The sequence below is a fragment of the Mustela erminea genome, chromosome 3, assembly GCF_009829155.1.
Source record: "Mustela erminea isolate mMusErm1 chromosome 3, mMusErm1.Pri, whole genome shotgun sequence".
NCBI classification, from domain to species: domain Eukaryota; kingdom Metazoa; phylum Chordata; class Mammalia; order Carnivora; family Mustelidae; genus Mustela; species Mustela erminea.
In genome coordinates this window covers 62,041,358-62,056,246 of record NC_045616.1, presented here as the reverse complement: position 1 = coordinate 62,056,246, position 14,889 = coordinate 62,041,358, and the positions used below count along the sequence as shown (strand labels likewise).

The 14,889-nt window shown below is 45.4% G+C and overlaps 1 protein-coding gene across 12 annotated transcripts in view; it reads left to right on the top strand.

The window, feature by feature from the left end:
* Positions 1-14,889, top strand: part of PDE8B (phosphodiesterase 8B) — a 264,788-nt gene that overhangs the window by 147,492 nt on the left and 102,407 nt on the right. For all 12 annotated transcript variants that reach the window (XM_032335894.1, XM_032335897.1, XM_032335899.1 and 9 more), the window contains 3 exons: positions 3,042-3,232; positions 6,543-6,602; positions 9,121-9,178. In XM_032335894.1, the coding sequence (XP_032191785.1) occupies positions 3,042-3,232; positions 6,543-6,602; positions 9,121-9,178 (309 nt within the window). The remainder of the gene's footprint in view (positions 1-3,041; positions 3,233-6,542; positions 6,603-9,120; positions 9,179-14,889) is intronic.

The following is a 14,889-nucleotide window of genomic DNA, read 5'->3' as shown; positions in this document are numbered from 1 at the left end:
AGAGAGCCTGATGCGGGGCTCGATCCCAGGACCCTGAGATCATGACCTGAACCAAAGTCAAAGGTTTAATCCACTGAGCCACCCATGTCTACTCTACTTAATGCTGCTACCAATACCCACTCTGGCTCCTGCCTACCCCTTCCTGCTGTTTGTAGATAGCACGTAACACTTTTAGCATGTTGTGTCATTGGCTTGCTTATTTTGTGTGGTTTGGTCCCTCCACCTGTGCAGGACAAGGGGTCTTTATTCTGTCCATCAGTGTACTCAAAGCAATTAAAAACAGTGCCTGGAACATAGCAGGTGCTGGGGAAATGTTTGTTCAATAACGACATTATTTTTCCCAGAGTGGTATACTCTATTCTGAGGATACATAAAGTATATGAGATTAATCTGTAGCAATGTTCAACATGGTAGTACAGTTGTGTTCTTACTGTATTTTCCGTTATTGTGACCAGATGGTATTCAGGAAACATGAAGTGGTGAGATTCTTGTTTAGCAATCCCTCATTTAGCCAGACATGACAGAGAAGAAATGGTCTCCCCTTTGTTGACTTTGAGGCTCTGTATATGGAGTTTATCTTTTTTTTTTTTTTAAGACTTTGTTTATTTATTTGACACAGAGAGAGAGATCACAAGTAGGCAGAGAGGCAGGCAGAGAGAGAGGAGGAAGCAGGCTCCCTGCTGAACAGAGAGCCTGATGTGGGGCTTGATCCCAGGACCCTGAGATCATGACTTGAGCCGAAGGCAGAGGCTTAACCCACTGAGCCACCCAGGCACCCCTGGAGTTTTTCTTGTTACTACCATAGCTACCCCAAGTAGAGGGCTGTCGACTTTACACACAAACCAATTGATTCTACCTGACTTTCACTGTAGCTCTCTTATTAATAGTTTGATTTGAAGGCTTTCTCTTCATTATCAATCTCTAAGGCGATGCCCTTCAATTCTCTTGGAAGAGCCACTCCCATTCCTTCCTAGAAGTTAGTTCTGTGGTCACAAACTCGTAGAAGCACTCTGGACTGAGGAGTGGTAGACGAGGGTGGGATCTTAGTAAGTATGGCTGCCTTGCGCGTTACTACGGTTGTGATTTCAAGCCATGAGAAGAAAATGGCAAAATCCTGTTGAAAAACACTTTTCTGGAAATGTGGGCATTTGGGAAAATAGGAAATGATTTAAACAAATGTAAAGCAAGTGACATTCATGATACATTCAGATTTTGATGTTGAGCTGTTGGGGAGGTTTTAGGTATGAAATGGTGTTGTGGTTTTGTCAGAGAGAGAGAGAGAACAAGGCAGGGGAGCAGCAGGCAGAGGGAGAGAGAGAAGCAGACTCCCCACTGAGCAGGGAGCCGGATATGGGGCTCAATCCCAGGGTCCCCAGGATCATGACCTGGGCAGAAGGCAGATGCTTAACTGACTGAGCCACCCCAGGAGCCCCTCAACAGTCTTTATCTTCAGTAGATTCATATGGTTGAAAGGATGGGATATGAAGGCTTTGCTGAAAACTAACTCTAGAGTCGAAAAGTGGGCAGGGATAGAAATGAAGCCAGATTGGCCGGCCCAGTGTTGGTTATTGCTGAAGCTAGGAGATGGGTGCATTAGGCTTCTTAGACTTTTGTGTCTGTTTTTCAGTATATTGCCAATTTGGAATTAATAAAATATTTTAGAAATGTGATGGTTGGATAGTTTGTCTTTCTGAATTTAAGTGAAATGCTCTGTATTTCATCATCAAGAATGATACTGGTTGGGACGCCTGGGTGGTTCGGTCGTTCAAGTGACTGCCTTCGGCTCAGGTTGTGATCCCAGAGTCCTGGGATGGAGCCCCACATTGTGCTTGGGGAGTCTGCTTCTCCCTCCCCCTCTGCTCCTCTTCCCTGCTTATGATCTCTTTCTCTCTCTCGCTCTTTCTTTCTGACAAATAAATGAAATCTATTTTTTTTTTAAATGATACTGGTTTTTGGTTTAAAGGCTTTTCTTGTTGAGGGGGGAAAACCCCTTCTGTTGCTAGTTCTTGAAACCAGGAGTGGACACTGAAGAATATTCAATGTTTTATCCACTTCTTGAGATAATTAAGTACATTTATTGGACCTCTGGTTTGCAGTAATAGTAAAACCCTTTGTGTTTTGCAGGAAACTCTACAAGTGGTTAATCTTTATCTCACCATATATTTAATGAGCAGCTACTAAGTGGCAGCTTGATGCTGAGCTCAGGAGTGGGGGTGGGTGGGTGGGGGAGAGCAGGAACATAGGCAGTTCCTTGTGGTCCTAAAGCTCCATTCCAGTGGAGAAGTTAGACCATGATCAAGCAAATAAATGAACCAGTTCAGGTGGTGGTAAGGCTGTGTCTGACTTTCTGCGAGAGAATCAGGCATTGGAGCCCAGGGGCTGGTGATGGCGACCAGAGTGAATTGGGCACCTTCTTTCTAGTGGGACTGCACTTCTCATTGAGGCAAGAAGAGACCAGTTTTCCTCAGTTTAGCTCCATCAGCTTCTCTTTGCACGGTCATTCTTTCCAGATTCCAGCATGGGTTGGGTATTAGAAAAAGTTTATGAAGTTCCTTTGAGATCCTCCCTTTCCTGTGTCTTTAAAGGGATTTAATTGCTAAGGTCAGAGAGTTGGCCTCTAGGTACTAAGAGGCCAACAGTGTATGTGTTTGGCAACAAACGTGTATGTGGGAACCATAGTCCCAGCTGTGTTAATTATCCTGTTAATATCACCGCTTAATATATTTAACAACAAAGCCAATTGGGAAATTAAAAATGAGTACCAGCCCCCCTGTCCCCGAACAACTGAGCACCCACTCCGTGCTCATGTAGGTCTCCGAGCTAGCTAGTGTGGCACCTCTGACGGTGGAGACCCAATAGCCCAAAGGGAGGAAAGACCTTGTGCAAAGACACACTGGAACCAGTTGGAAGAGCTGGTATCTGAACCCAGGTCTTTCCTCTCTGGACACCACATTTTTAACCAGTATACTGTAGGCTTGTGTCAAAAACAATCTGTAAGGATGATGATTGCTTGTAAGATGCTTTTTTTGTGTGTATTTCAGGTTTTGCTGATCTTTGCAAAGGAAGATAGTCAGAGTGATGGATTCTGGTGGGCCTGTGACAGAGCTGGCTATAGATGCAATATTGCACGGACTCCAGAGTCAGCCCTTGAATGCTTTCTAGATAAACATCATGAAATTATCGTAATAGATCACAGACAGACGCGAAACTTTGACGCGGAAGCAGTGTGCAGGTACCTTCCCTAATGGAACATGCTTGTTACACGTTCACGTAATAGCTTAAAATGACAGTCCCTCAGAGACGGCTTTAGTTCCATCCCAGTATTTCTAGAATGTGTGTTGATGTTTCTAAGCAGTCTATGCAGATTTCTGTGATGAAAGCTAGAGCTCCTCCTTATCTCACTGTTTCTGTTTTTCCATGTTTGAGTTCCAGGGAATTGAGAGGTGCGAGCTGGGTAACTCTGAAAATGTCAAGGTGTTTTTTTCCCCCAAGTATTGCTCCTGTTTCATGCACACACACACACACACACACACACACACGCAAGAGACATTAAAATTCACACAGTTTTTATGATAGGGTTAGGGTTTGGATTTAAACCAGATATCTTAATTATTCCGTCCCCAAATGAACATGGGAAATGTGTGAAATATACATTTCTCCCTGCCTGACACAGATGGGTAGATCCTACAGCAGCAGAAAATCTCACAGGGTTCCAAACTCCCCACTTGTTTGCAGAAACACTCGCACTCCGGGGGGAAAGACATGCCTGTTCATAAATAAATGCAGTCCTAAAAGTTTGCTGTGGATGAACTGATCCACTGAGCAGAAGTGGAATGCTTTGAAGCTAGACAGCAAGAGGTCACTAATTAAATGCTAGACCAGCACAGACTCCAATTACATACGGAGTTAGAATTTTCTTGAATCTTAGTAAGTGAAATGAAAGGTAAGGAAGTGGCTTCTTAGATCCTTTGGCATCCTGACAAGAAATGATTGGATTAAGAGACATTTCTCATCAGAGGCCTTGCCTTGTATTCTTTGATCCTCCTCAGTGTCTCAAAGAAGAATTTTTCTTACAGAACCTATTTTAAAATGTCTTACTGGCCTCAGATAATCTTACTGTTGTGCACAGAAAGATTTTCTTTGGAAATTATTTTATATATGAATAAATGTATCATAAAATATTTGGATAGTACTTTCAGTATTAAGAAATACTAAGAAATATTTAGTAAGAGATAATAAGGGAAAAAAAAGAATTATTTTTTCTTTTTAGATGAGCTATAGGATAGAATTCATCCTTTATAACTAGATCTAATTTTTCTTGGTCTTGACTTAATTTCCTTAAGTGATTTTGTATAGAAGCACTACAGTCCTTTGTGCATGCATGGAATGATTAAAGACAAGATTCAGGTGTAAAAAAAAATGCTTTTTATTTGGGTAAAGGCAAAATTTAGCAGCTAAGCTTTACAATCTTCCTTGAATATAAAGAAATTTAGGGTTCTTTTTTTATCTAATGTACTTCTGTCTTAGCTGCACAGAAAAACAGTGGGGGATCTGCATAGGTCAGAAGCTAGATTGTATATCTGGGGGTGTGTTTACTGACTGCTTATATTCAGGGCAGCCAGATTCCTGAATGTGTGGCTGTCGGTACACGTCCCCCTAAGACAAGTAAGGGACACACACCTGGCAGATGGACATTCGTTACTGTCCTCCACGGTCTGAGATCCCTGGATTTTTGAGCAAGCCTGGACCTTAGCTTGACATGCTTCCTTGGATCTCTGCCCACCAATGGCAGTCCCCCTTCGTCCTCTCAATTGGGAAGAGCTCTGGGTCTCCCTGACCATCCCAGTTCCTTTGGAGGAATAAGAAAGAAGAGATAAGCTGCAGGAAGCAACCCCAAACATGGAAGCCGGTTCTGAAAGAAGTAAGGGAGCATGGGCTCCAGCCCCATTACATTCATAATAAGTGTTTGAGCCTCTTGAGACCCACCCCTTAGAACACAGCCTAGCAGTGTAGCCTTGACCTCTCAGTGGGGTGGAAGAGGCTGCACAAGGCTGAGAAGTACTTAGTATTTCCCTAGAGAGTAGGGCAAGCCTCCGACTTGATGCATTTTTTTCATTAGGTGGTAAATGCTATTTCTGCTGAGAATTCAGTAGGCCCTCAGGTAGAAAAAAAGGGCATGTTGGCCTTACCAAGACCTGTGCTGTGGGGTGGCTGGATAGGAAGTAGTCCATGCTAGCCTGAAAAGGGGGTCTTGACTTAACTCTTACTGTCCCACACTGAATTAAGGTCTTGAACTTCAGGATTTTGCTCAGATGCCATTTATTTTCCAGCAGAGGCTTTACTTCCCAGGAAGATGAGAGCTGGTCGCTTTCCTGAGCCTTCCACCCACATAGAGTGAGGTCTCAAGGAATAGGAAATCGGGAAAGTACCTTTTCTGAAAAAGGTCAGGAAATGTGAGAGTTGAAGAAAATGAAGCAATGCAAGCTGTTTTTTTCTAGTTGAGCAGTAGTACAAACATGTTGAAGTGGGGGAGAGCTGAAATGCCAATAGCTAGGCAAGAGCAACAAATCCACGTTGTTTCACAAGTTACAAAGGAGCTGCTTTGAGCCTTCTGTTCTTGGAAAGGACGGTTCTCTTCCCAGAGATCTCAAACGAGTCCAGACTGAGGAAATGGGTCACCACAAGCATGCTCGTTTGTACTAAGACTCAAGTATGTGGCCCTTTGTGAACAGTTCATGTAGTTCATGAGTCCGGGACAGGGACAACCCAGAATCGGAGCCACAGCACACAACAGCGCGTGTTGTAAGGAGACCCGTGGACCTCCAAATTCTAGATCCTTACTCGTTCTGATCCTGCTAAATTCCTAGGGAATGAGCGACCCACAGGTGGTTGTGGTATCTCGGGGGTCACCAGGGACTGTGGCTGCAGAGCTACGTGGCCCAGCCCTAGTTCATGACCCGCTTGTTGAAGGCGTTTCAGCACAAACAGCAGTACGACCAAGACAAATGAGGCAGCTCCTTGTATCTCCTTCAGATTTCAACCTGAATTGGTTGGTCCAGCTGCCAGCAAGTATTTTAATTTTTATTATAAGGTCATCTTTCTAAGCTCTCTGCTGTTTTAAAGGGAGAAAAAAAGGCAATGCAGTTAGCTCCCTAAGTACAAACTGATAACTGGAGAACTGTGGGACTGCCAGTTTCTTTGAGGAATGGAATTTCAGTCAGAAAACATGGAATTTAAGTGGAATTTGCCAGTTTTTGAAGTGGAAAATTGGCAGATCTGACCCATTGGACAACTGCCCAGGCGTTTAAAAAAACAAAACAAAACAAAAAAAACCACACTTTTTGTTTTTCCTTAAAAAAAAAAAAAAAAGAGATTGTCTTAATCTTCAAGGGCATCTTTCTTCGTTGTCTTCATGGGTTTTCAGACTTTCTCTTGAGAGGAAGATGGGGTTTTGTGCCATTTTTTTCCATGTGACGTTCTGCATTCGTTTGGTGTAACAAAGCCCAGATCACCTGGTTTGACTTGGAACCTTCTCGTTGCAGGTCGATCCGGGCCACAAATCCTTCTGAGCACACGGTGATCCTTGCGGTGGTTTCACAAGCGTAAGCTCCCCTCCATCCCCAGCTGGCAGTGGTACTGTTCATTCTGAAACGTGTGTCTGATGGAATCCAGCCTTTGAGCCCGCCGAGCAGTGGGCATGCCCTTGGCCCCACAACCACCAACTTCAGATCTCCCTTTGCAGGGCTGTTTTTTGTGTTGCAAGGTTCTGGATATATTTAGGTTTCTGTCAGTTGTACCTGACTTCTCTTAACCCAGACTGGAACACATGAGGGGGAAGAAAAAATGGGTGCTCGTTACGTGCTAGAAATGAAGAGAAGATCTGAGGGGAATGTCTGGGGAGAACTTGTTCCCGCTCACCTTTTTTCTTTGAAGAAAAGAAGTGGGAGGCTGCTTGTTTTTCACAAAGAAGAAAAAAAAGACAGCATGAGCACAAAGAAGCACTAAATACACTGGGAGGAAAGGATTGTATAGTTGGGGTCAGGATTGTTCTGTGTCTAGAAGCAGGACAGTAGGATGTGTGCCCATGCTGGAAGGCAGCAGAAGGAGGATTGGGTTGTAGGTACGAGGTGGTGGAATGAGCAGCAGCTCTGCTATCTGTCGCCTGAAATGGCCACCCCTTAAAATGAGAGACCTAAAAGGAAAAAAAAAGTTGTTGGTACAAGCTACAGTCATTGGAATCCTTGCAGTATCAAATTGTTGTATTTGTTTTAGTGGCCATCCTTTGCTTCAGAGAGAAGAAGGCCTTTGATGAGGGCCTACAACCCTCTTGGACTTGGCCCCATTGTGGGAGCTGGCAGAGATTGTGTGACAAGCCAGCAACAGAGGCAGGAGAGTTGAGGTCTCCCCTGGGCAAGCCTGGCCCCAGGGAGATTTGAAATAACTTCGTTCCAAAGCCATATTGGTACAGGAGGAAATTGTGGCTTCAAAGTTTTACCCCAACCAAACACTCTTCCTTACCTATTATTCCTTGAGTGTATTTTTTTTTAAAGATTTTATTTATTTATTTGACAGGCAGAGAGCACAAGTAGGCAGAGAGGCAGGCAGAGAGAGAAGAGGAAGCAGGCTCCCTGCTGAGCAGAGAGCCCCATGCGGGACTCTATCCCAGGACCCTGGGATCATGACTGAGCCGAAGGCAGAGGCTTTAGCCCACTGAGCCACCCAGGCGCCCCACCTTGAGTGTATTTTTAAGAGCTGTGTCACTTCACTTGATTCCTACCATGGGCTCTCGCTGGGCCAAGGAAAAGGAAAGAAATTGTTCCCATTGGTTCTGTATCTCATGATCCTGATGGGATATGAGGTCTCAAGGGGAATGAGTGAGTGTGTATTTAGCCTTCCTCACCTCCCATGAGGTGTTACTAGGGTGTCCAAGTCTTGCGCATGGATTCCAGGAGTACACCTGGCCATGTGTCATATTCCTCAAGCCTGGCTCATACCACAGACCCAAAAGAGAAACCCAATTTTTTTTTTTTTTTTAACTACTATAGTCATGTAGCAGAAATGCTTACAAATCCTTGACAGATAAGGACTTGCTATGGCTTGTTATTTTCCACCCTTTTCCTCCTATTTTTAACATAAAATATTTTGCATAGATCACAGAAAAATAATAAAACAAATGCTGAGTTTGTGCAGCCCAGCTTATGAAATAGAGTGTTATTAACAACTTCGGACTCTCTTTGTGCCCCTCCTCATTTATCAGTCGAAGAAGGTAGAATCTGGAGTTCCTGGGCAGAAAAGCAAGAAGGACTGCTCTTCCCTGGAGGGAAGGCATAAGCTGTGGGGAAAGCCACAAACAAGCCTCAGGATTGTCCTTTCTGTTCTCCACCCGCTCTTCCACTCAGTATCTTGTATTCCCTTTTCCTTCTCTGTTTTCCAAAGTACATACTCCATGTTAACCTGCTGGCTCTTTTAGGGACACTCTTTCTCTCTCAAAATGATGGAAGCAGAAATGCAGCCTGTCTTCATGAGGAGCAGACCTTGTACCCAAATGAGGTTCTGAGACCCAGCTATAGGCTCAGTGCAGGAAACCTTCCCATGAAATGAGGAACCATCATCTGGTTTTTTTCTCTTTTCCCCTTCCAGTGTGGCATTACTGATGACACTTCTTTTGCACTGGGCTATGGGGTGTTGTAGTCTGTAGTGTCAGCTGTCTTCTTCACATCGGGAGTTGGACCCAGCCAGGGCTTGGGTTGGCAGTTGTGCTTCCAGAGGGTTTGGGGACAGCATAAAGGACAGTGGTTCTGGGATGAGCACGGCACCTACCTTGTCCCATCCATTTGTTGCAACTTTCAGGGGCAGCCCAGCTTTGGGGATGGCCACTTGTGAACCTGTGGTGATGCTTTCAGGCACACTGCTGGAGTTTTCTCGACTGTCCATGTTCTTTCTGCATCTGGAAGGCAAACATGGGTCCAGGAAGGCAGGTGCATCCCGTGGACACACGCTGGTCAGGAAGCCACTGTTAGAGCGAATGCTATGCTTGCCTCATTGCTCTCTCTCCATGTTTCAGTGTGAGGAACCCTGGTTTGTATCTACTGAGTGACTGCATTTTCTGCTTTGCTGCAGATCGGGTGACCGAGAAGAGGCCTCAGTCCTCCCTCTCCTGCATGCAGGCTTCAACAGGGTATGTATGGAGGAGGTGACTCAGCATCTCTCCATGGTACGGATGCTCCCCACTGCCCCTCATGACCTTCGTATAACACCGCAGCCATAGAGCCACACAGAAGCTCTAAGACAGTTGAGCTCCAGGACTGTGAGGGGAAGGAAGTAACTGTTCTCTCACAGGATGGGCACAAGCAACCGCTAGTCAGGCTTTTTCCTTCATAACTTCATGCGTCCTAGTTACAGGAATGTAATGACCTCATAACACATCTTCCCACACCAGGTCAAAATTCTGAAGTCCCCAAGTCACCTCACTTAAATGAGTCCCATGAAGGAGATTCGTTATATGTCTGTAGATGTTAGATTCAGTTAAGTCCACCCAGTTGGCTCCCAGGAGTCTGTTGGCCAAGGTCTCACCAGAGCTTATACCCCAAGGATAGGCCCATGTTGGCGTTTGCCTCTGTAGACTCCTGATTTAAACCAAAAACATCAGCAAAGGCAAGGTCTGTGAGTGACAAGTGTGGGAGTAACACTGGCGTTCAATAGGAAGCTTAAGATGGAGGACTCCAGGGGTGATGTCACCAAGACAGACACATGGTAGTTCCTGGTTTCACTCCTCACAAGCACAACCGTAGAAGCGCCAGAGGCTGCTGAGAGCATCCTTGCACATGGAGGTGAGGCTCGCGCATGCCCAGCCCTGCCTCACAGAGACCTGGCAGACTGTGTTAGCAGGGTGAGGGAAGTCATTCCGCACTGACCACACGGCCTCCCTGCCCCCTCCCTGTCTGGTCTAGGGGAAAGAGACCTCCGTGGTGAAGATGACCTCCCCCACCCCAGCACTCTGGGTTGCTTTGTGGGAGCCCCTGCTCTGATCTTGCCCCACAGGGATAGCAGGGGAGTGTGCATGGGTCAACCACTGGGAATTTGACCCCTGACTGAGAAGGGGGTGGGACTTGGCAGACCAAGTTCGTACCTGTGTGGCCCAAGTAGTCACCCCATGCAGCTGTTTTGCTCATCTGCAGAAACCCATCTTAGGCGTACCTGACCAGGGAGCTCTGCAGGGTACAGATCTAGCTGATTGGGATCCTCAGCTGAGGAGTTTTGCTGGCTCTATTACTGGTTTGCCCAGGCAAGAAATGGAATCCAGCCCCAGCTGCTGTGGAGTGTGTCTTCAGGCCCTATCTGACTGGCAGGGCTAGCAACAGCTCCTGGAAGCAATACAGCCCAGTGGCTCTCGAGCCGAGAGTGGGGCATGCAGAGCTGATGGTCCTCAGAGTCAAGGCCATATCCAGCCTGAAGTGTTCCTGTGCTACATACTTGGCACAGGCAGAGGGATTAATTCATAGCCAGGGCTGAGGGTAGCTCTCAGCATCTCCCAACCTGCAGAGCCTGTTTAGGGAATGGAGAGTAGCCTGGAGTGACCCCTCCCCTTCTTGCCCAAGCAGGGAAGGAGAGACCTAGCCACACTGGCTCTGCAGAGTGTCTTCTAGCCCCTTCTGCCCCAAATGGCTAGGGATGACTCCTGGCAGCCTTGTGGTCCAGCAGCAGTTAGCAGAGAGGAAGGCCAGCAGAAATGAGAGTTTGTATAACAAAGGCAGTGGCCCCATTCAGTCTGGGAACTTGGCAAGCAGGCCTGCTTGAGTTAAGACAAAGAGTTCTACTAGGTTCAGAGATGCTTCCTCCGCTGTGCTGAGGCAGGAAAAGTCATTCATAGCCCCACTTATCACTGAAACCAGCCTTTAGCCTGTCCAACCAGGTAACCGAACCAGAGCCTGCAGGAAGGTGCATAGTCTACTCGGCAGCTCTACGTACCATGGTGCTTGGACAGGGAGTACAGTGCATAACTGGGGTGACCAGTTCTGGCCACCTGACCAGAAAATACAGTGCACACTCTGGCCTAATTTGGGTCACTAAAAAATGAGCTATGCAGGCCTTGGTTCCCATCCTGTTGCCCTCTAGGGCTGGAAGGCTAGTTCCTAGCATCATCCACTAAAGAATATAGTCCCCAAAAGTAAGTCTGACTGGAAACTAGAGTCAACCGTTGAACCTGTCCAAGCTTCACTTGGGTGGGGAATTAAGTTGGCAGTCCTTTACAGCTGTTCTCAGCCAGGAGCACATACCCCTCCCCACTTCTGAGAGTCTGCCCTGAAAGAGACCATAATAGTATGTTCCACCTACCCAGGGTCATTAGCAGAAATTTCACTCAAAAACCCAAACTTGAGCTGACTGATGAAGTGTTGTGTCTGCCAGAGAAAACCTGCCCAGGTACTCAGATGCACAGATAACAACATGAAGAATCGAGGATCATGAAAAATCGGGTTGATATGACAACATCGAAGGAAACTGATAAGGCTCCAATAACTGACTTGGAAGAAATGGAGATCTATAAATTGTCAAAGAAGTCAGAATAATCCTCTGAAGGAAGTTGACTAAAACTGCAAGAAAACAGACCACTTAGGAAAACAGTTGCATGAACAAAATGAGAAGTTTGACAAATAGCAGCCATCAAAAACAAACAAACAAAAAACCAAACCAAAAAAATCCTAGAATTGAAAATCACAAGAACAAAAGAATTCAGTAGAGGGTTTCAAAAGTAGACTTAGACTACACAGAAGAAAGAATCCATGACCTGGAGGATAGCACTTTGGAAATTACCCCATTATAGAGGAGTAAAAAGACAAAGAATGAGGAAGAGTGAAGAAAGCCTGTAGTGATTATGGGACACAATGGGAAAAAAATACCTATAATATTCTCATTATAGGTATTCCAGAAGAAGAAAAGGAAGGAAAGAAAGTATATTTAAAGCAATAGTGGCTGAAAACTTCTGAACCTGGAGAGAGAAATGGACATCTCAATCCATGAGGCCAGAGGACCCCCAAATACATTGAATCCAAATACAAAATGCTACGTTGCTATCCTGGATTTAAAAAAAAAAAAAATCCTTGTCCTAGACTACAGAGCAGCTGGAACCGCTTGTGTAACATGGTAGTTTTGTGCTTTGGTATACTTCAGTGTTGAAGTAGCAGTGCTAGATAAAATATTAAAGGTAGCATCGTGGTTCACGTGCATAAGAGAAACAAATGTTTCTTCTTAGCGGAGTTGCTTACTCTCCAGATAGTCTTGTCCATCTCCTTTGTCCATCTCAAGGGCTGGCATTTGGTTCTGAACGCTGTTGCTAGGTGCTGTGCCTTAATGAAAAGGCCTAAGACAGTGCTTCTGAGTTTTGGAATGGAGAATTGCAAAAGAAAAATTGTCAAGCTATGTGGCTGAGACTGACTCTCTTACTCATTTTCTGAGAAATAATGTAAAATTCACTGGTTTCCTAGGTTAAATTTTAGGTTAAATGTTGACCCCCGTCCCATCATTGTTCTTCACCTGTGAGGCAGAATCTTGGGTGTATGAGGGTGCAGGGGTTTCCTCATTCTCCTGACACCCTCTAGGTTCTGTCAACGAGGAGGCATGTGGGTGCTGTTAATTGTACTTCTGGAATTTGGCTTTTAGTTCATTGATCCTACCTCTCTGACTGGTGTAGATATTGTGTCTTGGCTGGAGGTCTGAGATGACACATTTACTACCAGGAGAGACCCCTGGCCCTCTTTGGGTACAAATGCCACTAAACAAATTGAGGAGGAAAAGTCCATTGTTTCCTTCTTATTTCTATGGAACCTGTCAGTCACCTCTTGTAATGGCGGCTCTAGCAGGTTTCATTTACCTTTGTCAGGATATGGTGCTGCTTTTTTGCAGACAGCCACTTGGGCAACACCCTTTGTGGGAGCATGAAAAATGGTACCTGTCAGGGACTGCTTGGTAATTTTTAGCACTGGGTCTGATCAAGGCCATTGGCCAGCTAGGTCAGGGTGCCCCCAGAAAGCTGGAGCTCTTCTGTGAGAAGTGCACTGCACCTGCTGGGCCCTCCCCTCCCGAGTTACTGTGGCTCAGAATCCGCTAAAGCTGCTCTCCAAGTGGCTAGTCTCCTTTTTTGGGTAAAATCTTGTCTTTGGCAGCTTTCTCCCCCAAGCACCCTTCCAAATATGCCCGCTATTCTTGCCTTCTTTGAGGTTGTTTCTCATCTCTGGTTTGTTTTGATTGTATTAAATCATCTGCTGAATCTAAGCTCTTTGTTGCTAGCCGATTGGCCACTGCGTCAGCCTGGGGGCTCCCTGAATGGCGATCCAGAAACCAATTGTGCCATCTGATACTCCACAGCAGCTCACCTCGAAGCTTTAGTAGCTGTGTGTAAGCGGCCAACCACACGGGGCTCAGTCCACCATGAGCCTTTCACAAACCAGTTTCTTACATAGCAAAGGGTGATCGCAGTGGCATCACTGTGAACCTCCATGTGCCCCTTTTTCCACGGGCATGACACTTCCTCACCAATTGCTCATGGAGTACTTACTAGGAGATAACAGTGGGCCAGGCCTAACAAGGCTACGTAGGTTGGACACCGCTTCTCCCTGGGGAGGCTTCCTCTGGAGCAGAGTGGAGCGCTAAGACGGATTGCTGGTCACGCTCCATTTGAGGGGATTTGCTTAATCCTCATCTACACTTGAGAGATTTAATATTTTTGCCATTTTTGCAGAGGAGGAAACAGGCTCAAAATAACTAACGAGCTTGCCAGAGCTCCTGATTATGACAAAGTTAAGATGGTACAGGGTGTTATTGAACTCCAAACTCTGGGGGAGGGGGGTTCAATAAAATCTAAGTTAGTAATTAAAAATGGAAGTGAAAATATAGCATAATTTTATATACAGACTTTATGTACTGATTTTACTTCCTATAATTAATGTATTACACATATAGGTACATATAGGTTTTGGAACCTAAGAAAAGAAAAATAAGCCAAATGTGATGATAGCTCTAGCTTTTGACCTTGTCGGTGACTTGGGGGCTTTTTTCTTGGGGTTTTTCTGAATTGATGCATCTGTCTCTCTGTCTCTCTCTCTCTGTCTCTCTCTCTCTCTTTTTTTTTTTTTTTTTTTTAAGATCTCACGTATTTATTTGAGACCGGGAATGAGTGTGGCAGGGGCAAAGGCAAAGCAGACTCCCCACTGACCTGGGAGCCTGACTCAGGGTTTGGTCTCAGGGCTTTGAGATCCTGACGTGAGCTGAGGGCATACACTTAACCGACTGAGCCACCTAGGCACCCCTGCATTTCTGTATCTTAAATAAACATGTTTAACTTCTGTAATTAAAAACAGACAACAAAAGTTAACTACTGAAGTTGGTGTCTTAAAAAAAGAAACCTGCCCAACTGTGTTGATTGCAACATTTTGAAACTTATTTTTATCACAGATCCTTTTTAGTAACTTAAAAAGCATCCACTAACAGTTATGCTCAGAGCTTGGCTGCAGGCTCTTACATACTCTTCACCCATCCAGAAGTTCAGCCTGAACCTTAACTGTGTTTAGCTTTGCTCTACAATAAAAAGAGAAAATATTTCTCTTCTCTGTGTGTTCATGGCTTCGCCGCTTTGCATACTGCTTACCAACTTCCCCCTGGAATAGTGGGAGACCAGAGGTATTTATTCCCCAAGGGAGAAGCCACGCATGGCAGAGTGTGTGTGTGTGTGAGAGAGAGAGAGAGACGGAGGGTGCTTTGGGCAGTCAGAAGATGAGGAAGTAAGCAAAGAAGGGTCTCTTCCCTTGCACAGGGTTCTTCATACTGTGGCATACACTGAACATGCTTTCAGGAGACTTCTCTTAGCACAACTGAAGCACAGGTTGGGGAGGTAGT